General features: G+C 44.2%; 1 protein-coding gene across 5 annotated transcripts in view; it reads left to right on the forward strand.

The window, feature by feature from the left end:
* ctbp2l (C-terminal binding protein 2, like) overlaps positions 1–24,623 on the forward strand; it is a 98,395-nt gene that overhangs the window by 31,048 nt on the left and 42,724 nt on the right. For 2 of the 5 annotated variants that reach the window (XM_035145098.2, XM_035145099.1), the window contains exon 1: positions 21,584–23,405. In XM_035145098.2, coding sequence (XP_035000989.1) covers positions 21,584–23,405 — 1,822 coding nt within the window. Of the gene's footprint in view, positions 1–13,067; positions 13,276–16,966; positions 17,009–21,187; positions 21,252–21,583; positions 23,406–24,623 lie in introns of those variants that run through there. The other 3 variants (XM_035145102.2, XM_035145100.2, XM_035145103.2) reach the window with 3 other exon arrangements.

A 24,623-nucleotide genomic window follows, 5' to 3' on the forward strand; every position in this document is an offset into this window, starting at 1 on the left:
CCGCTGTAATTTTTCACCTTGCTGTGTGATTGTGTATTTAAGTGTGTGTGTGTGTGTGTTTGTCTCTCGCTGTCAATGCAAAGGCTCTCGCTCTCATACAAACACTAACACCTGCATTTGCTCCACCCTGCTGGTACTGGAGGCTGATTTAATGGTGTGTGTGTTTTGTGTGTGTGTGCGTGCGCGCGTGTGTGCGCGCGTGCGTGCGTGCGTGTGTGTGTCCTGTCAGAATCGACATCTTGTGAAAAGTTAGTGAAGAGAGGGAGCTATATATATAACATGTCAGCAGACCACGGTGGGGGGGAGATGCTTGTTACCGGGGTGTGTCAGGTGTTAAAAGGATTGTCATGTTGGTGCAGATAATGCAGCGTAGTCACTTGATTTACTACCAGGATGGAGCTGAAGGCTTTCTGCTTAGACCCCCCCCCGCCTGCGGAAAACACACCGAGGTGGTTAAATCTGAAAACACATCTTTTTCTTCCTGTCTATACTTGAGGGGCATTTTTCCCATCCAGGAACATCCAGCAGAGGGAATAGTTGTTAAAATGACTGGCCTTGTGTGTCACTGAGGAACAGTTATATAACACAAATCAAATCAAACATATTAGATTGTTAAGTTTTCTGACTACATGAGGATAGAAATATATGTCAATAAAAACAGTGAAATAGAGTTACTATATATTAGTAGTGTCAAGAACAGGCGTTTGACCTCCTCAACAGATGTTGGCTATGATTCTGTTGCCTGCACATTGAAAGAGTACAAAGAGAAAGAAATGAGGCCATTTGAGGTGTTTTAGTGTGAATAGAGAACTTTGGCATCGACAAACCTTGATTTCATACATAGTAACGGGCATTTTCAAATTCAGTCAGGTTAAGCTGGGCTCCGACTACAGGAATTTCAGGCCAATTCCACCCTGATTCGACCCTTGAAAATGGGAGAAGGAATCTGGTGTGGAGCCTTGGTCGGCGCTGATATTCGGCCCAGGTTATCAGGTAGTGTGAGGGGTTTACAGAAGCGTTATAAAACTGCCCAAACTGCCCGAAGAAGAGTCGATTTAAAATCGGGATGATCATCTTTTTCTTTTCCAATTTTTTCTTTTTGTCAGTACCTATTTTCCTCTGGGATTGCATTCAAGACTTGTGCCAATAGTTCTTCTGTGTATGTCACTACTTTGTTTCAATGAAGACAGCGGCTGTAAATGTGAAATGCACAAATGTTCATAAGAATTTGGTTGAATAAAATCGGGAAGATTATGTCGGTACTGTCCGAGCGGAACCACAACAGCCAAAGAGAGAGACGTAGACCTGAGCAGCTGACGGTGCTGCCAAGCAACGGTATTTATTCTGAGGCTAACGTCAGCTAGCGTTCTACTTTTGAAAAAACATAGAGCAAGTTGACGCTTCATGCCACTCTCCATTTGGTTTACTCTTAATATCCTGTAGTGTGTGTGTGTGTGTGTGTGTGTGTGTGTGTGTGTGTGTGTGTGTGTGTGTGTGTGTGTGTGTGTGTGTGTGTGTGTGTGTGTGTGTGTGTGTGTGTGTGTGTGTGTGTGTGTGTGTGTGTGTGTGTGTGTGTGAGATGTGCCATTATTTTCTAATCTTGTAGTTTTGGAAGAGAAGAATATGTGTGAAGATTCTCCTCTAGTTCTTGATGTAACCTGATTTCAAAATCCTTTTGCCTTTTAAAACTCCTGTAGTCTGAGCCCAGCTTTAGTGTAGACATGTTGTGAGCACAATTTTCTTTTGTTTTTGCCCAGGAAACATTGGGCGGCATGTGTTGGATCTCTTGCAGGAGACAGATTACAGCTCGACTGCACAAACAGATGGTTAATGAGGTGTAAATGGAATGACCTGGAATTTTTTTTTTATGCAGCTTTACACCCCGACAGAACCTCCCTATACCTCTGCCTCTTCCCTCTCCTGCTGCCGCTTCTCAGGCCGGCTCTGATTATTGAGCTGGGGGTCCTCGTGGTCATATTTCAATACATGCCTGAGCACTCTGAGCCCCCTCCTCGGCACCACGCTCACCACGTCTCTTCGCGGCGGAGGGGCTTGACATCCTCCAGAGAGCTGTTCTACATACGGCGGACAAGGAGCACAGCTTCGCGCGAAAGCCTGCTGAGACTCCATACCATTTATCTCTCAGCTGCAAGGTTGGGCCAGGACTAATTGACTGAGCTGTGTGTGTGTTGTGTGTGTTGTGTGTGTGTGTGTGTGTGTCAGTCCTGGTCCCTTGAAGCATGGTGCATTAGTAGAGCCTGAGATGATAGGATGTGGTAAAGAGAGAGAGGGGCCAGCCTTGTGTTGAGTTAAGCTGGGGAGCGGACAAACCACACAGCTGATGCTGAGTTTAAAGGAAAATTTTATGTTTTATACCAACGGGGAACTTTTTCTGTAGTTTGGGCCATAGTTTGTATGGAGTGCAAAAGTGTCAGGCCCACTTTTAGAACGGCTCAGATTTCAGGAGTAAATTTAATTTTCTCTATTGTGGAGATGAATCATGGCCATAAAACATTTAATTCAGAGCAAAGAATAATCTTGGAAAATGGAAAAAGGGGTAAAGGTACAAGTCTAATTACTTTAAGAGTGAAGAAACTACGTATCCCATAAACCATTGGGCGTAACCCCTTTCGAATAGCTTCCAGTACGCTTCTTGATTTTAACCTTTTTGTAGTTCTGACTTTCTTCTCCTAATCAAGTAAAGTCGATCATAGCCAATCTTGGCAGTTGTGGTAAACATTTCCATGACTCAGAGATGCCGCAGTTACACCAGAGGATTGTGGGTAGTGTAGTACTTCTCTACACACACAGCTTTCTTAAAATACAGTTGAAATCATTCTGACTTATGGCTGTTACAGGAACATGTGGCATAGTTTCACAATCTCGTAGCTTTTGGCAGTCTACCTTGGATGGTTAAAATATTATGGCTGATAATCTAAATCTCTATTCAGACAATGAATGGGATTTTTACTTCCGGAACAATGCTGTTCAGCTCTATTATTTTATTAAAAACTGACAAGAGATCTGACTGGAGAAAAGACACAAGTTGTTACATGATCAGACAGTGAAGCCAGATTATCAAAACCAAAGTGAACAAGCACAGAACCGTGTTTGTACGAAGGTCAAAGTTGAATGAGGATGATGATGTATATACTGTGATTGATCACCACAGACAGTTTGGTGATAATTTTCCCATTCACCTTCAGCTTTTTCTCTCAAATTAGTCCATGTGGTCCCAGACCTTAGCAATTAACTGGCTGAGTAGAGTGTTATTATACCAACAGGACCAAAACTATGAAAATGAGACAAAGTGGAATTATCTTTTAAATGTTCCTGGCTGTGTGAATCCGTCCGTGTTTGTTTCGGCACAGTTCTCTCTCTCTCTCTCTCTCTCTCTCTCTCTCTCTCTCTCTCTCTCTCTCTCTCTCTCTCTCTCTCTCCCCCTCTCTCTCTGTGTTCCCCTCACCGCTCTGCTCTGGACTTTATCAACACATTGTTTGACTTGGCCTCCTCCCAATATAAGCCCGAGTACAGCACCGAGTTGGCCGTCTCAGCGTCCACAGGGAGAGGGCTTGAGCGATGAGTGTGTGTGTGTGCGTTTGTGGGCACATTCTGGGGGGAGTGGAAGCACCTCATTCTCCTGGACCAGGAAGCTGTGAATCACGTTGGCTCTTCCTGGAAGGACCCGGAGGGAGCCGGGCCGAGCCTGCTGGACTCGGGCAGGCTGTCTGAGTCGGAGCCTGGCCTCTCGCTGACACCAAGCTGGCGGTGAGGTCGGGTTCTTACCTCACCCTGGCGAGGCAGGCCACGCCTCCCCTCTGCTCACCAGGTTGGCACGCCGCAGGCACTTTCCTGCACTGGGAAGTGTTTTCCAGCTTTGGCTGCGGCTGTGGCTCGCACTGATAACCTCAGCCTGTGGAACTTTGAGAAACAGGATTTTATTGATCGGATGTAAATAGCACAAGGTGGGCTACTGTAGCTTGGATTTCGACTGCTGCCCTGTTTGCGCGTTTCGAGACAAAATTCTCATTAGAGATGCCACTAGTTCAACAATTCTGCAGTTTGAAGGCATTCAGTTCGTCGTGCTTACCGAGCTAAATATAAGTGTGTCAAGCTGTCACCTGCCTACGCTGTCACAGGCCTCGTTCAGTGCATGGAAAGCACAGCCTGCTCTGCCTGAGGTGCTGAGAATATGGGCATGTAAGTTGATATTAATAGTCGAGCCGGGTCGGTGCTGCAGGGTGTCCACACCTTCCTGTTTTCACTTTCTTTGTTTTGGCCCTGTGCTGACAGATTTACCTCTGGAGGAACTCCAGCATCTGAAAGGGAAAAATGGCTTCCATTGTTCCAATGGGTCTGTAGTGGAAAGAAAACATACCTGATTTTTTTTTTTTTTTTTGAAGGGCATAATAATGGATTGCAATATCAATAATATATACAGCCTTGTCATTGAGACGTGTGTTTGTTATTTCTAAGGGAAATTGAGAGGATAGGGTTGTTTTTTAACCAGCAACTTGAGCTTCTTTTGGCGAAAGGTTCTCATTTCTGAGTCTCTGAAGACGCTCGCTGAGCTGCGGCCTTTTGATAGGAATCAGCTGTAAGAGGGATGGATTTTACTGTGTGCTCTTTCTCCTGCTGCACACCAGCCAGATAACTTTTAACAGTTGTCTTTTCTCACAATGTCCCTGTCAAAACTCCGCCGGGAAATGAAGTCAGGAGAAGCAAGTGCTGAATGTGGATTAATAGCGGAGCCGGGCTGGTGCTGCAGGGTGTCCACAGCTAGATAGAAAGAGTTATCCAACTTCTCTATCTTCAAGCGAGCGCTCCGTGTTTTTACAATCTTGGCGAGGATTACCACAGAACCCAAATTGAGATATTACCTTGAAATTCAAAGAGGTTGAAGCATCAGCTGGGGAAGATAAATACAGAGTCGAGAGCTGCGGCGCGGTTGACAACTCATTGAAAGATTTCATCTAAAGCTTCCCTGAATGAAATATCATTTGGCAGCTTACTAAAAATAACCAGTTAGATAATCATACTCTTTCTATAACTGTCTGTCCAATACAAATAAAATGATCCCACACTCGAGCTCAAAAACTCCACATTTTATCACTTGCAGCACCGTTCTTTCCAAAACAATTCAACGCTGTCCAAATATTTTTGCCGTTAGGATTGATGAAATCCCTGTGGTGTCACTACTTTCACTAGAATGTGGTTAGATTGCCTGTAAAATATTGTCGCACAGCGTAAGTGTGGTTACATAATACAATTCAAACATGTCTAGATCAAACGGCTGTTCCTGTCTAATCCTGCTTCACTTTCTTCTCTGCAGCTTTAAACTATGACTCATATTATTGTAGTGTCATGTTAAAAAAGCACAGCAGCTGTTCATCATGATTATTAGATAAATCCTGATATTATCTACCAAAGTGCTCAGACTGCATATCTTTGCCAAGCCTGAATAATCCTTGCTTCATGTGTTTATATATTAAAAATGTTCTCCACCTCCTGACGGGACCCAAAACAGAACAGCAATGTTTTTTAGTAATTATTTTAATTTTACATAAAAGTATTTGAATGGTATTGTAATTTTAATCCTAATCATGTTTACCATACGTAGATACGGTACACTAACTGCATGTCCACCCTCTGAAAGCAGGTGCGGCCGTTAACTCGCAATGAGAGAGAGAACTATAATAGCCGGAACATTCATTCTCTTTTGACCAGAGAGTTAAGGCCTCTGTCTTTCGCCTCATCGCATTGTGTTCTCATTATGATGTAAATTAATTGTGTCGGTTGTGTGTGGGAATTTCCCCTAAATGGCCGTGGGAGATTGTTGTTTGCAAGATCCTGTTCGAAGCAATCTAGAATATACAGTGCCTTGCATAAGTATTCACCCCCTTGGACTTTTCCCATTATGTACTGTTACTAACTGGAATTCAAATAGACTCAAATAAACTTTTTCCCGTTTGATCAACAAAACATGCATAGTACTTTGGAGGTGCAAAATAAATTTTATTGTGACACAAACAATAATGAGAACAAAAAGTTGACATCTGTTGGGTGCATAAGTATTCACCCCTGTGTCAATACTTGGTAGAACCCCTTTCGCTGCAATTACAGCTGCAAGTCTTTTGGGGTATGTCTCTACCAGCTTTGCACATCTAGAGATGGAAAGGTTTGTCCATTCTTCTTGGCAAAAAAGATGAAGCTCAGTCAGATTGGATGGAGACCGTCTGTGAACCGCAATCTTCAAGTCTTGCCATAGATTCTCTATTGGATTGAGGTCTGGGCTTTGACTGGGCCATTTTAAGACATTAACATTCTTTAATCCAAACCATTCCTTTGTAGCTCTGGCTGTATGTTTAGGGTCATTGTCCTGCTGGAAGATGAACCTCCGCCCCAGTCTCAAGTCTTTTGCAGACTGCATCAGATTTTCTTCAAGGATTTCCCTGTATTTGGCTCCATCCATCTTTCCCTCTATTCTGACCAGTTTCCTGTACCTGCTGAAGAAAGCATCCCCACAGCATGATGCTACCACCACCATATTTCACTGTTGGGATGGTGTGCTCAGGGTGATGGGCAGTGTTGGGTTTCGCCACACATAGCATTTTGCATTGAGGCCAAAAAGTTCAATTTTGGTCTCATCTGACCAAAGCACCTTCTTCCACATGTTTGCTGTGTCTCCCACATGGCTTCTGGCAAACTCAAACGGGATTTTTATGGATCCCTTTCAACAATGGCTTTCTTCTTGCCACTCTTCCATAAAGGCCAGATTTGTGGAGTAGACGACTAATAGTTGTCCTGTGGACAGATTCTCCCACCTCAGCTGTGGATCTCTGCAACTCCTCCAGAGTAACCATGGGCCTCCTGGTTGCTTCTCTGATTAATTTTCTCCTTGTCCGACTCTTCAGTTTGGGTGGACGGCCTCCTCTTGGTAGGTTTGCGGTTGTGCCATATTCTTTCCATTTTCTTATGATGGATTTTATGGTGCTCAGAGAGATGTTCAAAGCTCTGGATATTTTTATAACCTAACCCTGCTTCATATTTCTCCACAACTTTATCCCTGACCTGTTTGGTGAGCTCCTTGGTCTTCATGATGCTGTTTGTTCAGTAATGATCTCCAACAAACTCTGAGTCCGTCACAGAACAGGTGTATTTATACTGAGATTAAATTGCAGACAGGTGGACCCTATTTACTAATTATGTGACTTGCAAATGTGACTTGTGAATGCAATTGGTCGCACCAGATCTTTGTTTGGGGTTTCACAGTAAAGGGGTGAATACATATGCACTCAACACTTTTCAGATTTTTATTTGTAAATAATTGTGAAATCCATGTAATATTTCCCCACTTCCAAATGATGCACTATTTTGTGTTGGTCCATTACATAAACTCACGATGAAATAAATTTTTATCTGTGGTTATACCATGACAAAATGTAGAAAAGTCCAAAGGGGTGAATACTTATGCAAGGCACTGTAAATGACCATAAGAGTTAGAACATTCATTCTTCATGCAGCAAAACCTCGGTCTTCCACCTCATCGTGTCGTACGCTCGTGATAACTTCTTTAAGTTTAAAACAAATACTGTTGATTTGGTGAAAAAGCATTTTGGGAATTTTGGAATTTATGACACAATTCAGTACTTTTATCATTGATTATGGTCAATTTTGTTGTCCATATTTAAGAGATATGACACAGTGTGTGTGTGTGTGTGTGTGTGTGTGTGTCCAGATACTTTAGGCTCTCTCTGCTTTAATAAGTCTAGAGAAGTCTCTTAATACCTCTCAACATTGATGTTTTTTCTTCCCTGAGGATAGAGCAGTCAGGTAAGAAAAACAGCTCGGTCTTGTTACGTCAATTAAAAACATGTTGACTATGGATTTTCTAGATTTATCCATCACTCAAATGTTTCGTTGAGGAAATCGAGGCCTACATTAAACCAATCCCTCCAGTACCGCGAGTTAACTGACACATGGTGCAAATGCACGTCTGTTAGATATCGCCCCCTCGAAATGTCAGAACCTGGGTTGTGAAGCGTTGGAACGAGATTGTGCCCTTCAGCGGTGAGCCCGAGGCTTCACGAGGACTTCTTCACATCCTTGGAAAGCAGTCAAGTCTTAGTGGAGCAAACCCTAAGGCTTAATGTCAGCAAATTAATTATGGATTCACCCAATTAGTTCACAAACTACGCTGTGTTCCAGGGAAAATGATCACTCCCCCAAATGACTCCTCTATGCAGTCCTTGCCCCAGTGTGCATTGTGCATATCTCTCAGAACTGTGTGCGTGTGCATGCATGTGTGTGCAGTGACACACAGCAGGCAGGTAGCCTGACCTTTTTAATTATTCAATCTCTCTCTCTCTCTCTCTCTCTCTCTCTCTCTCTCTCTCTCTCTCTCTCTCTCTCTCTCTCTCTGTCTGTTTCAGGTTTGGCTTCTTTACAGCCCCACTCATGTCCACACAGATATTTCAGTCGGTCTTAAACAAAAAGAAAAATATACTAGCTCCTCTGTTTCTCAACCTCTAACGTTAACCCTGAACCTTAATCCCACTGATCTGTGTCAACACATGAACTTTTACTGTAATGGCTCTTTACTCTTGCTGTCGTTAATTATTCATCCATAAATCCCTTTTTTCTGTTTCATGGATGAATTGTTTGATCAATGAAAGGTCAAACTATAATTTTAAGTAACACAATATACCCAGTTTTTTCTATAGCTCCCCTGTGACCCTGACTGGATAAGCGGATGGATGAATGGATGGATGGATGTATTATGGGCGTATTATATATATATATATATTATGCCCAACAACACAGTTATTCATTAATTTCTTGTTGATTGACGAGTCAATTAGGTGAAGTTTTTACCTCCACCAGCTAGATTAAGTTTTTTTTTTAAGATTTTCCTTGATTTATCAGAGAATTATGGATCTGGATGAAATAATCTGGCATGTTTAAGGGCATGTTTCGATGCAGATCCCCCCAAAAAATCTTGATCTAGTGAATTTAACTGTGGTTTCTTAAGGGAATAGATAGATATGCACTATCTGAGAGCCAATCGGATCTAGTGATGCTGCTTCAGGCAAGACAACAAGCTGTGTCTCAATTCAGGGGCCGCATCCTTTTCGAAGGCTGCATTTCAAGACAGATTGGGTCACAGCGGCACAACTAGGCTGCCCCTCTCTCGAATGTGTCCTTCCATTCCTGAGTAACAAAAGATCCGATGTGTGGGATAATTTCCGGGCCGATCTAGCCCAGGACTCATTGTGTGCTGGTGATGAGGCTAACAAGCTAGCTGTCTGGGTGTCTGAGCTGCAGTGAGTGCAGCTGCTCAAAGTAGCTAACGATGCAATGGTAAGAGTGGTGACACAAATGTGAAATCCTCCATATACCAGAATGTCTCATTTGGCTTCAACCTTTGACAAGGCCCACGAAGGACACAGCCCCTGAATTGGGATACAGATACAAAACTGTTGAAAACTCAAAAAACTCAAGTATTCGATGTATAAAGTAGAAAAAGCGACAGTTATGTCATTTGACGTTGTATTAGCACCCACTGAAGACCCTCCTTTGTGTTTGTGTCTGAATCCCCCTCTGACAGCCCGCCCTTCCCCCACCTCTGTGGACAGTAACTCAGACAGTGATCTCTGTGTGATGCTGACATTGAGGAGAGTTTGTGGAGTGTGATCGCGCTGCTGGCAGCGGAGCCGTCCTTGGGAGACGGAGCCGCCCGTCACGTATTTAGATTCCTGCGTTTTTTTAACGTCTCGGCCTCTCTCGTGCACACACACAAATGTTTCTCTTTCAATGAGCTGTGCCCCCCGCATGCAGGGAGTTTTATCAATCATCTGACTTTTAATGCCTCTTAAATATTAAGATTCATGTGTGTGACCTTTGTGTTTGGGCTCGGAGTGCAAAATCCCTGCCTAAATACCCTTTCAGGCCCCGCTGGCTTTGTTTTAGATTTTCTTCCGCCTGGTTTCATCAGTTTTTATGCATGATTGGCTGTATTTTAGTCATGTAAGTAAATTTTGCGCGCACACTCTGCTCGTAGGCAGCTGAGGAAGTGAGTGCAGCATAAAAAAGCAAGGGCAGAGAAAAAGGGATAAGAACTGGGGAAGGTTTTGGACAATGTGTGGGTCTTGTTAGCCTCTGTGAACACTCTTTATTCTCTCTGTCACTCTCACTCTTTATGTCACACACACAGCCGCACTCTCATGCATGAATTAGGAAAGTCCGTGGGCCGATCAGCGTGTCGATAGAAGCGCTGTATGAATATTTGTGCGGATATGTGAGTGTGACTTGTTGTGTGAAGCGCTCTGAGTGGTCGTTAAGACGAGAAAAACGCTGTATAAGTGAAGTCCATTTACCCGTGCAGTCCTTTTTACAAGCCTGGAAGACGGCCCGGGGATTGATGACTCTGTGTGAGAAACCTCAGAGGCAGCAGCACTTCAGAGAGATGGACAGATGAAAAGGGAGGAGGAGGGACGAGGGGGGGGGGGGAACTGAAGTGAATCAAGTAACAGGGTGAGGTTTTCCAGCAGCACGTTAACATACTGGAGACAGACTGCTGCCTCGTCGGGAGGACACCCAGGAAGTGACCCGTTCTCCGTGACTTCCCCCGTGCCAAAATGTCTCTTTAACTCGAACGCAGATATTTCCCATGAAAAAGGTCTTTTGCGTTAAAAATGCTTCGTTTACTTTCACTGTATCTCACAAAAACACGTGTATCCTTCTTTTAGGGAAGTTGTTTTTCAAAGAATTGCTAAAAGGATTAATCTAATATCAAACCAGTTGCAGATTATTTTGCTGTCAACTGACTAATAGATTACTCAGGTAATATTTTGCAGTTCTAACATTGTGCAGTTTCTCTGTGCATTTGTACCATTTCAAAACAACTCTGCAGGCTACTGAAATATTTCAACTAATCACAAATTGATTGTCTTGATCACATATCCCTGCAGCTACTGTTGGATTGTGGGTAAAGCCACATGTCGTGAATTCAGCGGCGGATCCAGGATTTTTCTAAATCAGGGGTCAGAGATTATCACTATTTTAAAGTACTTTTCTCTCCCGATCAAGATTAATGAGCTTCGACGACGGCTCGGCACGAACGTTCATCTCAGACCTTAAGTGCTTGTCTGGACTTCTGAATTGGAGTTTGAGCCGTGCCCACTCTGCTTTTGTCCAGAGGTTCAGTATAAAGACTGTTTACACCCACCTGTCACTGAAAGCTATAATGCCGAGGCCCAACTCTGAGGTTGTTGAAAGCATTCTGGGAAATATAGCACGCTGGTTGAGAGAAAAATGTCCAAATGACTGATGCTACCTAATGGCAGCTAACACCCTTCAGACATATTTCTAAGTGTGTGGCGACATATTTATAAGGTGCTCTGAGTACGATGGGTCTGTGTGGTCCCATATGTGCGGACATGTACTGATGATGTCACACTTCACAACCACCCACACCGGGCCCCGAGCTCCAGCCCCGACGACTGACGACTACTGACACCCCCCCCCTGATTTCTCAGATAATAACGGAGGGTGTTGTTTTTCACTGAACTCTTTACCTTCTTTTTTCTCCCCCTAAATTTTGATTAGAAAAGGACTGACGAAGACTTCAAGTAATGACCGCCCTGATGCTTTCTGGCACGCGCAGCCGTTTTCATGGTCTCAGCACTTTCTGAGCGAGGAGAGGTGCGTCTGGCTCTGGTCCTAGAGAAGCACGACGTGGCATTTGCAACATTTAATCCCCTTTTGTGTTGCAATAATTTTACTCTAATTCACTAAGATGCTGATCCACGCTGTGCTCTTTATGTGCTGCCAGTGAAGAAATGCACACTCGTCTGTTTTCCCTCTAACAAAGGTGCATTTGTGCAAATAATTGCCTGCGTGTCTGTCAGAGTTAATGAATTGGACATTGTGAGGAGTAACATTTTTCAGCCGGCTCGGATTTCCAAGCCTTTCTAAAACTGAAAATGTTGGTATGATTACTTTGATTACAAAGGCTGGATTTTTGTCAAAATAAGAGTTGTTGGCGTTCAGAGGTGGAGGAGGTGAGCAGGGATTTAAACTTGCATTTTCTCCTTTGTTTTGGTTTATAAACCAGATTTTTGACGTTAGAAACTTCTGAGCTCAGAGGAGAAATACAGATGCGCTTAACTGACACCCCGAGACAGAGGGATGGTTGTCGCAGGTCTGAACAGGGCCTCCTAGTGTCAGACACTGTGCTTCTCTCTGGGTAGATGTTAACCACCCTCTGTTGGCCTGAATGTGTCATTACATGACAGTCTGTCAACCTTCAGGTGCAAGCACATCAACTCAAGAGCCTGTTTTTGTCAGATGTTAAATCTCATCCTCGCAGGTTCTAACAGCGTCGTTCACGTTTCCTCAGATCAGCTTTTGTCAGGTGAATAAACGTTTGTGTGCTCGCTTTGTTTTGAGTGGCTTTGAGGGCAAAAAAACAAAAAAAAGAGAGAAAAGGTAGATTGCTATTTGTCGAGAGTCGAGATCCGTCAAATGTCAGTGCGATCAATAAGGAATTTGAAGAGCGACAAGTTACTGTAGATGGAGCTTCAGGTGAGTGTTTGTCAGTAAAATAAATTCAAACGGGAGTAAAGTGGAGCTTTTAGAGCGCTGAAGCTTTGTCATTTTTAGAGCAAATAAGGCAATTTGTCGCCAATAGTATCTGAGTAAGTCTGTGTGTGTGTGTGAGTGTGTCTGTGTGTGATTCACAGATTTTTTTGTATATCTATCGCCTGCAGCTTCCTGGGCTCTTTGTGAGCAAGAGGCTGAGTGACTTTGTAGTCAAGGACTCTTTAATGCCTTCCCATGTCAGATATTTTTTTTTTTTTGCACTTGTACATCAATAATGTGTGTGTGTGTGTGTGTGTGTGTGTGTGTGTGTGTGTGTGTGTGTGTGTGTGTGTGTGTGTGTGTGTGTGTGTGTGTGTGTGTGTGTGTGTGTGTGTGTGTGTGTGTGTGTGTGTGTGTGTGTGTGTCAAGTCAGAGTCAGTGTTGTGTTTAACCAGGCCTTTTCTGTGTTTGTGCCGTTCCTGCAGGTGTATGTGCCGAGGCGTTATGCCCCGGGGAATAGTGCTGACAGTGCACTAGGAGTCTGAAGCTTGTCAGTATTTGTGGCTGAGGAGGAGAGGTGCCCTGCCGTGCTGATCCGTGCTGCGCCACCCTGTGCACGTGCTGTGTTTGACGCCATGTCCCTGACTGACAAACACAAAGTGAAGAGGCAGCGGCTGGACAAGATCTGTGAAGGTGAAGTTGTGTGTGTGTGTGTGTGTGTGTGTGTGTGTGCGTCATGAACCGCAAAGTTACACTTGTTGTGTTTTCTCTTCACTTTTCCCAACAAACACTGCGGCTGCTGAGTTGATCTCATCATTTGTAGAATCACGATTATGGCTTTCATGGTTAATTAAACTTAATCTGGGTGTGATATTGACACTTTGAGCTTCAGTGCCTCAAGTCAAGTGCCCCGAATATTGGAAAATTATCTGATGGAGCGCAGGATTATTATGTTGGTGGTGTGAAGTTACAGATGTCCAGATGCAGGAAATCTATTCTGTTTCCAAAGACATAATTCTAATAAAGAAAATAGATAATTTAATAGCTACTTATTGGAAAAATTGCACAAGACTTAAAAAAACCTATACGTCTTGCCCTGCTACAATACTGTCTTTCTTCTATTTCCCTCACCGACATTGCTTCGGAGCTATACATCCCGGAGCCGACCACCCTTATTAGCACAACCCTAAGACCTATAGGTGATCGATACCCATTGATTGCCATAATTTTCTCCTGGCACACGGCATGTCAGAGACCACGGGAACCAGTGTATAAACATTGACCCCGGCAGCAAACAGTCATCTGGCAGATGTAAATGAGGTCTGTGAGCTGTTTGTGTAGGAATGTCTGCTGTGTGACTTCTACTTGTGGAGAATCTGGAAACATCTGAGCTAAAGTTAGATTTACCGCAGGGGATTGGATGGTTTCTATCCTGTCACGGCTGTTTGGAAGTAGCCAATTTTACCCCACGATCTGCGGTGATTATTAGGCTTTAGGTTGTGGATTAGAGAGCGGTGGTGTTCTATTGAAGGGCCTGAACATAGAAGAGGAGCCCCCTGCTGTGCACACAGCTACAAAGTCGGCCCCGGCAACAAGGAATATGAGTCTTTGTGTGGGTGTATAAACTGTGTCTGAAGATTTGTGGATGTGCATTTTTAAACCCACTTGTTTGACTTTGCTCGGCGTGCGTGTGTGTGCTTGTGTGTTTATGTGTGTGTGTCTGTCAGACTGTGTCCTGAGGTAAAATCATCTCCTCTCTGCTCTCTGGGTCCCCAAGAGGCTTGTTAAGCCGCTGGGCCCTCCTGGAGCCAGCGCAGGGAGAGGCAGACATGACTGCAGTGCTGGAAAATGAAGCTCGATGCACCATTACCCCCACTGCCAGCATATTTGTTTTGCAGCATGATGTAAGCACCTCGGCGCTGTGTGCATGAAATGAAGGACGTAAACTGCACATCCTGTGCAAGCCCGTAGTTAGCCCCAATCCTAATAAAATGTCGGTTTAACATGAAGGAAAGAAAATATTACTTCATCCACCTAAAGGCAACCTTGGCCATTTTCTTTTAAATTGTCACTTTAATATGGAAATCTCCGGTTTTGCCTGGAATAATTCAAATTTCAAGCAATTTAGAAGAATCGGTGTCAACGTCCAACATGCAGACAAATTGTTTAAATGGAGAAAGTAGAATCCTCTTCAGGTTATTCAGAGTAATTGTGTGATATCAGGAACATGCACATGTTAGCCGTGGAAATATGCTTATTCGCCTTCTTGCCGAATGTTAGATGAGATAATCGATACGACTCCTGTTTCGATTCTGAGAGCCAATCCGATACCAGTGCATTGAAAAAATTAACAACTAGTACAATATAATTCAACAGCTGTATAATACTAACCCAACCCAGGTTAAGCCCTTTGAAAAACAAATACATACAGAGAATGATGCCATAGAACTTTTTTCTATATTTGACATTCATAACTGAAAAAGAACACAAATGAATAAATCAATAAATACACAACAAACAACACTAGTGCCACCTCCCGAAGCTGAAGTCTTGTACACGTTGCCGTTTTACTTGTGGTACAACTCGCTCCGGCTAGCGCCACATTGCCGGAAATCCCTTCCTCTCCGCTGCTCAAAAAACATTATTTGCCAGTGGCAGTTTTTGGAGCAGTGAAGAATTTGTGATTTCTGGGAATATAAAATCGCTGCTTAATCTGCGTGAGCCTTAATATGTGTTATCGGATTGGGACAACGATTTGCGTACACGCCGACCCGGCATTTTTTGCAGTATTGAAGGATTTCTAATTCTGTTATCAGTCTGGTATCTCTTAAATTAAAACTACCCATAGTGCACCGGTATGTGAGTGGTCTCAATCTTCTTATGTAACGCTGAACAAGGAAATAAATGAGCATACGACCCAAAATGTCAAGCTTCAACAATACAAATAAAAAAGACGTGTTTCTGTGTGGGCGATAGAATTTCAGTGAAAGTCACCAAACAACACTATTGAATAATCACCCAGCCCTAAAGGAGAATCACATAAATATCATATTTCATAGCACAGGTGGATTGTTCATTGGTGGAAATCCTTCGTGATTAGAACGTCGGTCCACATCCAGCTGTTGCATCCGTGTGAGTCAGACATCTGAGGTAGTTAGTCATTCCCGAGGGACCAACAGTTAGTCTGCGCTGCTGGGCATGAGCTCAAAGCCCACAGGAGACGCACACAGAGACGGTAACAGGTGTTGCCGTGATGCGTGCAGAGCTGCCTCGTGGTGAGCATACCTGTCGGTGTTCCTGTGCGCACATAAAAACACACCAAAAAAAAGAACACATGCACACTGAAGCAGACTCGCACACAAACACACACACGTTCTCCAGATGGCCATCATACAGGATCAGTGAATCAGTCCTCTGCGGCCATTGTGAGGGCGTTAAAAAAAAACACAAAAAAAAACAGCTTGTGATTTGTGATTTGGTCGCGAGCCAATGACCAGGCAAAGTTGTCCCACTCATTGCATGTAGCAGAGTGATAAGGCTGTCATGGTGATTGTCTCAGCGTGCAGAGACAACACACATGAAGCGAGGCTCCGCTTTTTTGTTCCCGCGCGCAGGTAAAATCCTCACAGGGCCTATTTTGGCTACTGTCGGCTGTAACTCATCTCGGTCCAGGTCCACTCTTCCAGCCAGGCCCGCAGTTGGCAAACGGACACAGACCAGCTGAAGCCGAGGTTTCGTGCCGTCTCTCCCCGATCCCTTTCAAGTGGAAATCTGGAGCGTTCTCTTTCAAGAACGTCTGCTGAGACAACACACTCTGCACCGTCCAACAAACCCCGTCGCCTTTGTCTCTATTGTTTTCCCTACATTAAAAATCAACTCCTGTCATCCAAGACAGTTTCCATATTATAAATGTTTTTTTTATATCATACCATTGCCCAAATTGTTCATTCTTGCGGCTGTACATTGGTATTTATGGCAGAGGGATCAGAAATGCAGTATCTAAGGAAACCCTGTGGTTAGATGACAAGGCTGATTCAGCCATTTAAGTCCTTGATATGTATTTAGCATAATCTGGCCTGTCTGCAAATAAGGAGGCAGGGAGCCGGTTGCAACTGTTTTTATCAAAAGCTGCTAGTTAGCTCAATCAAAGCAGCTGCTGGGAAGCATCAGCTTTAATTCGGCGACGTGAGGAAGAGGAGGGGAGAGAGGAGCGTTCTCTTCCTCGCGCTCTTTCTCTCATTCCCTCTTTTCTCAGGGGTGACGAGATTCATTTCTGTGGTCTGAGGAGATGAGGTGTGATCTGCCACGGCCCGTGTTCCTCAGCTTCTTTCATGTTCTCGGCTTAATTTGAGCTGAACCATTTTTTCTTATGATTATTTTGCAGTGTCGGGCTGTGTGGCTCAGAGGGAGGACAGTTCAGCTCCTGGTCTGTTTTTTCTTTTCTTCTTCCTATGCTAAGATTGTTGTTGTGATTGTGGAGTGCAATAGAGTTTTCCCCACAGGGTTGGATTAGAGCCGCTCTAATCTACTCAGATAATGTTTTAATCAACATGTGCATTTTATTCATGTGGTGTTACATGACGGCCCTTTATGGCTGCGTAATTAGGAATATAATTTATCCATATTACATGCTGAACAAAACCCAATAATTCATCAGACTATTGTTCTTCCCCTTGTTGATTTCTTTATAACCAATAGGATTATTTTATTCTCTGCTGTAAACATGCAACTAGCATTTAGGCTATTCTTACTTAGTTTACTAACCACAGACATTGAATAAAGATGGACAACGTGTCTCTCCTTAATCTCACTGTACGAAAATGAAGCCAAAATATCCTGGATATGGGAGCTGCCATCTTGGTGACTTGTCACTTGAAGCCAGAGTCTGCACAGTGGTAATCTTGAGTAATTAAAACCAAAAATCAGTGGAAAAATGAACACTTAAACATGCTTCAGTGGGATAACAACTACAAAAATATATAGCTGTGTATGTGATGTTTTAATTCGGCCTATGCTGCACCCAGCCACCATGAGGCGATCAAGATGTTTTTGGCTTGGGTTTGTAGCAGCTGTCATTTCGTCTATCTTCAAAACAGTCTATGGTCAGAATTGAAAGAAAGTGGTGATGTAGAGTAACTTCACAGGTTTGCTGTCTTTCATTTAAAGACGCTGGTTTATATTTGATAAAGGTCGTTTCATATCCACACTGTTGTGTTGTCTGTCTCTGATTTGAAAAGAGTTTGTTTATATGCTGAGGACAAGTGAGTGGTGCGTCAATGTGCTCAAGTGAAAACGAAGGCTGGTTGTCAAATCCTCAGATGCAATACCTATCACAACTATCATGTGTGAACAGCTTTTCATTTTCTCTCTTCATCTTTTTGATCAGATACTCTCTTTGTTATGTAAATCAAGATCTCGGATATGTTAGTAATAATATACAGAGTTTTTAGTTTTTTCATACTTTTCGTACATACTTACTTCATATTTTTGTACTGCTGCTCTGGGTTGGGTTATTTGTATGTGAGAGGACATAGCGTATTTTTGGACCATGCAGTGACACCCAAGTAGAAAGATGAATATCAGATTTTCCTGTATGTTCTGTATGTTTACTTTATTTTTTGCTTGTAACCACAGCATTGTAAAATTGTTCTTGCATTAAGCTAGACCTCATATCTGCTTTCATCAGTTCATCTGTTCTGTCCTTTTCTTCTCCCTCTCTCGCTCTCCGTCCCTCCCTCTTCTCTCACTCAGCTGCACACTCCTCATCTCTCCAAAAAGCAAGCGGGCTGTCGTCTCTCCCTTCTGTCTGCCCCATCTGTGATGCAGTATGGACCACTGGCTTTATAATGATAGGCGGGCGGAGTGCAGGGCTGCGCACGAGGCAAAGAGGGAACAAACCATCCTGCTAAAATGCAAGACAGAACTCGTATCAGTTGCCTCACCTAGTCCAGCAGAGGTCTTGCCCTGCAAATGAAAGCTCTGCAGTAGCGTCTCTCGCTGTGCCCCCATGTTCCTCCCACCCATGTAACTGTTGGACATGGATGGTGGCAAAGAGGCCAGCGTCTCGATTCCACAGCAGATGTGAACCCTCCGAAAGCCATCAGACCAGAATTGGTACCATGTGTTTTTCCTCTCCCCGTTGCCCCTCCTTTCTCCCCGAGCTTGTGTTGGAGCAAGAAAGGGCCCAGAGGCTTGTTAAAACTTTAATATACTGTACAATCACAGTAATTGAGTAGAATTTTCAAGATCTTCCAGTCATACTTTTAATTTATGAAGCCCCTATGAAAGTTTAATGGATCAGCAGTTGTAGAGTCGCAGCTATGTAAATCGTTCTGCAGCTATCCCTGCCTGCTCTGCCTGCTCTGCCTGCCAAGTCCTGCCGTTAGCGTCCTGTGCCCTAGAAAGATGGCCAGATTGCTCCAAAGGCATGACTGTTGCTGGACGTCTGTTCAACACATTGTACCCAGAGGTCTTTGACAGAGCTGTGTGATTGGCTGTGAGCTAGTGAGCGAGCGAGACTTGGCATCGGTTCTGATGCAGCTCACCAAATATCCATCGTGTAACTTTGGGTTTTCTTTTCTTCTGCTATATTATTCATGCTAGCAAGTACGGGGTCCCTGTTGCTTGATGAGTGTAATATAGCATGCTCACTTAATTATGGAGCTCTCACGAGAGGCATATCAGAGGATGTAGACAAGATGAATATTGTTCCCCAGCTTCTCCTGCTTATGAATTGTGGGAAATGCAGCGATTTGCATGGCAGGAGATATGATATGTCATATTCTTGTTTCAGATTTAACAACACCAGCCCGACCCCACTTGAGATGTTTATTATTGTTATTAATATTTTGTCGGGAAGCGGGGATCTGAGTGACACGCGGCACTGGAAGGGGCTTATTAAAAGAAGTTATTGCGATCGCCGTCGAGAGATACAACACAGTGATTAATGGTGTGTTTTACAGCTGACAAAAAAGCACAGGGAGACTCAGACCTGGGAGGATAGTGCTGAGAAATCGCCTCAAGTAAATTGCTAGGTATGCTTTACCTCCAATGAAAGAAGCCATCCTTTTAGAAGTGCATCATCCTGTGCAGAGCCATAAGGAAAGTGAAATGATTCCTTTTTGTTTTGACCTACTTAATGTTCTTCAATTTGGATGTTCCATGATGAAATGATCTGTTTTGCTTTTGGTCTTATATCATGATTGCATCACTTAAGCTCTAAAATGAAAGAAGTTTGTTATAGCATTCCCCCTCTGTGACTTGACAGGTACAGGGACAACGTAAAGAGGCACGGCGCTGTAGCAGTCGCCTGTCACTCCTAAACTGTAATAAATTTAGCGCGTCTCAGTCACGCTGTCTCTGTGTCTCAGCTTCAGGAGCATCCACAAAATGTCCCTGGAGACTTGCCGCGAAAAACTCTTCCTTTAAACCCCTGTTGCCTATTTCACACAGAAATAAAGTACAGAATAGAAACAGGCTTGGAGCCATCTAGTTGTCACGGTCCAGCGCAGTCCAATCATATCCCCTTCTCCTCATGCCTTGTCCTTTCCCACATTGTCTGTCTTGCAGGTGAAGTGAGAGCCAGCAGCTTCCTGCCTTATCAGCTCCCCCCCATCACACTCTTATCAAAGCCCTCTTTTCTTCTCCTGCTGCCACAGTTTTTTTGTTTACATTGCCCTTGTCATGGCAAGTAAACACCAACAGTTATCTCTGATGGCAACATCTCAGATAAGCCGTATCTGCTCTCTTGTACATTAGGTGTATGCAGGAGAACTGTGAGGGGAAATAAGACCCAATTTGGTTTAAGTGCAGTTCACAAAATGAACCACGATAGCTCATTTCAAGGTATAGATATATATATTTTATATATATTATTTCTACTGTAAAATTAATATACTTCAGTTTTGGACTGTTTTTTTTTTATGCTTTATAAATCATCCATCGATCTGAAATCATTAACTTTGGCCCGAGTGTACATTTAACTTCTAGGGAGGCTGCATGTTCTTCCTTGTCCCTGCCTGTAGGGTTATTTGTATGTGCGTATTTGCATATGTGAATCTGTCGTTGCCCAGTAGAGGAGGCTGTGCATTCTTCATGGCTCAAGTGGAGCAACTCCTCTAGTGGCCACCGGATTGAGACTGACCCTCAGCATTACTTGTGTCTGGCCTTTGCAACCACTCCCCTCCCCCTCTCCCCAGAGACACACTTCAGCAAGCATGTCAGTCCCCAAACTCCCCGATTCCTCTGGATCTATTCATGCTCAGAGGGATTCCGGCTGTAGGCCAACGAAGTGGTTAGTAGTGACCACTAAGCACCATAAACACTGTAGCTTTACACTCCGTGAACACATCCAGGGGCCTCAGCAGCGTGCTGGCTATGTACACTATCTGGTTCAAGTGATGTCACAGGGGGCAGTGGATTTAAGCAGGTTTTAGTTTGACGCTAATCCCCTTGTGGAAAATGCTGTGGACGAGAGGGCTGTCCTACCAGTGGCGTGCAGCAACCCCATTGGATTAGAGCATCCCGTCCCCTCCTCCATTCTGTTGTCATTGTCCAGCATGTGCTTTTAGCCCAATTTCTCTACTCTAGGTCTTAGTTTGGAATGTAAGCGTGATGCCAACCACAAGCATGATCCCTGCTGTAGAATGGAGTAGATCCTCGCCCTAAAGGTGTGTTTTTTTTCAGTTTGAATGTGTGTGCATGTTTATACTCTGTGTTTGTCATGTTGTGCCTCATGCCCTTGTGGATTTCTAATGTTTCCAGGGCTGAATTATTTAGATATGCTGCCAGCAGGGAGCTACATGATAGCACACTCTTTAGAGTGAGGGGAGGGGGGTTGCCTACAGCGGCAGATCAGGTAAAAGGGTACCTCATGCTTCACCTTTCTCCTCTTCTCATCACTACTCCTTTTTGATTGGGGGTGAGTGTAACTGGAGAGTTGAAACACAATACCCGGTTTTATTTTCTGCTTTTATAGCTGTCCTCGTTATTGTCTTCACTGATGCCTAACTCAAGTGAGCAGTCGCATTTTGGTGGCTCTCTGAGCTATCACGGCCCTGAATGGATTGAAGGCCAGAACCACAAGACTGCAAGTCGCTGTCACTTCTGTGGCACCATGGCAGGTCGTAGGAATTCTCTGGCACTCTGTGGGGGAGATGGTGGAGTATGGTCTCACCATCACGTAAATCTTGATGAGAAACAGAATCCAGTCCTCCAGTCTTCCCAGATCCAACAGGACCGGCATGGACAGCAGCTACTGAGGAAGAACTCTGTGCCCGATCTTGGCAGCAGCCTCTACCTCAGACAAATGATGGCAAGCCTGGCCTCTGCACCACCTGTGGATTACTACATGACTGGTTCTACCTTATCTGGTCAGCCACCTGAAGAGTCTGGGTTTTATAGGGATAACCAGCACATGCTCACCAGATCAGCATCGCATTATGGGTCCAACGCTAGGGGGATGAAGCCTACCTGGGATCAAGGACAGGCAAGGGCCACACCTACCGTGTTGGCGTCTGCTTCTACACCTAACCCCATGCCTCCTCCCCCTCCCCCTCCTCCCCCGCCTCCTCCACCACCTCCTCCCCCTCCTGTTCATGAGCTGAGCCGTTTGTTCAGGGAAACTCTGGGATCTAAAATGATCCCAGACGTCCAGCGTATTGGTGGCAGCTCTCCTGGTCCTGCGGTCTACGGGGTCCAGCCCCCTCTTCCTATTTACGCTGCTGGGCCACCGTCTCTTTCTGCTCACCAAGCTTACAACAATATAAACGGCTTTTCCCTGGACTCCTATCAGCCAGCTGCCACCAATACTGTGGTGGACCCAGCATACCAGGGAATGGACGGAGCTTTCCCCCGGGCTTATGGAGCTATAGGCTCTCAGAGGCAACATTATGACCCAAATTATGACATGAATTCAGCCATGGTGGCTGCCACAGCTGGATTTAACTCTGGTCTGTCTCTTCACCATCCCAGTGCTGCAGACCCCAAGAAGATGGTGGACCCTTCCTTCCTGGCTTTCCTGCGAGCTGAAGGATTGGCTGAGAGCACTATCACTCTCCTGCTGCAACATGGCTTTGATTCCTATGCCACCCTGGGGATGATGGAGGACCATGATGTCCGCTCTGTGGCCCCTAACTTGGCCCAGGCCCGTGCTCTCTCACGTGTGATGCTTGGTTGCAAGACAAGTGGAACAGCACCACGTACACGATCCAACAGCTTTACCCATCGCAATGAGCTCTACATGCAGCCCCAGGGTTTGACCATGGACCCCAACCTGATACAGCAACATCCCACCAATATCCAGAACATGTCCCCCAGGATGGGAGAATTTCTTGGCAGAAGACCCAGTAGTGCACCCTCCCAACACCTCCTGGAGACCACCACCTACCCAGGATCTCGGCCCATGGGAAGTGGAGCTTTTCCAATTAGCCCTGGAGGATATAGCAATGCTGTGACTCAGGGAAGACCCTTCTCCATGTATAATGCCCACACCGGTCTTGCCATGTCTGCTCTTGGACAACAGCCTCCATCAGCCCCGGGCACCCATGGAGCAGCCCCAAAAACCTATTCTGGCTCCTATTCCCCCATGGAGCTGATGAAGAGAGCACCCAACCTTCCTCCAACATCACCAGCAGCAGCGCCAAGCCCCCTTCACAGCCCCCAACTGCTCCGGAAAGGGATCGGTGCTGCCCCTGAAAGTACCATCATTCCTGTGACCTCTTCCTCCGCTCTCCAAGCGCAAAATCTTAACAACAGCAGGATGGTTGGACGTCGTACTGGTCCCCCTGTCATTGTCTCAACCATGGCCACCGCGCCTGACACAAGTAATGTCAAACCTCACCTATTTCACGAATCTCTTCAAACTATCTCTCTTGTTTTCTTTGATTTGTATTTTTTTCAGTGGGTTTTGGTGATATTTTCTTTTTCTGATTTGTCTTGTAGATAAATGTAGAGTGAGATTTAACTCTGAATGTAATAAACAGTCTGACACTTGAATGGAGGAGTAGCATGTAAGATGCATCCGACAAGCTAAGCAGCTTTGCTATGAGAGGTCTTTTTTTAAAACCACACAACTATTTATACATGTATTGCAACAGAGTTGTGTCATTTGCCGGAGGGGATCCTGTCTCATCACCACGTTGAATTCTTATGAGAGGCGCTCCAGTTATTGAGGTCAACATTTTTGGGTGTTTTTCTTTCACTTGGTTTATTGGTCAGAATAATTTTGAATCGGCAGTGTGCTTTTGGTGTTGTTCAGTTGTCTCTTGTACTTGTGGTTAAAATGTGATAACGGGTGAGCGCTTACAAAACACTTTACAACCTGATAGCACTAAATATCAGAGAGTTTGAACCGTTTGTTCTCTTATTATTCTCCTACATTTCTTTGTCTTTACAACACAGAGTTAGAACATGTCAAAAACATGCACACATTCAGCTTCTTTTTATATTGTAAAGGTTTATCGATGCAGAGTTGCTGCCATTCTATTTTTCACTGGACTCTCTCCTAATCAATGGCTTAACTGCCTCAAATCCAATTACACTAATTGGATGTATAGTTGCATAGACTATAATAGGCAACTGTTTTTAATAGACACTCTGTTGTCTGTTTGAGATTCTGGTCGCATTGCAGAGCAGCTAAATGTTCTTTAACGCATTTGTTTGTTCGTGCTCAGACACAAATTCAATCATTGTCATTTCAGACACTGGGTATGTACATTGAATGGAAATTTCATGAGCTCTGTGCTGTTCTCATTCACATTCTAACATTCTCCTGATCATCTCACAGCGGAGGCAGTGTAAGATATATTGGATTAAGATATTATCACCGAACAACAGCAGCTACAACGCTCACTTACAAAGTCTTAAGACCCAATTTATATTTTAAAAGAGTGATCGCTATGAAAAACGCGAATGTACTGTTGCAAACAATAAGAGTAAACTTCTCATTTTGTTTGTTTTCCAACAGCGGCGTTTCCTTTTTAACTACATTCTTCTTTGAAATGTGTTGTTACCGGCTTCATGAAACACATAATTGTGTTTAT

The sequence above is a fragment of the Hippoglossus stenolepis genome, chromosome 21 (assembly GCF_022539355.2).
Source record: "Hippoglossus stenolepis isolate QCI-W04-F060 chromosome 21, HSTE1.2, whole genome shotgun sequence".
Classification (NCBI taxonomy): Eukaryota; Metazoa; Chordata; class Actinopteri; order Pleuronectiformes; family Pleuronectidae; genus Hippoglossus; species Hippoglossus stenolepis.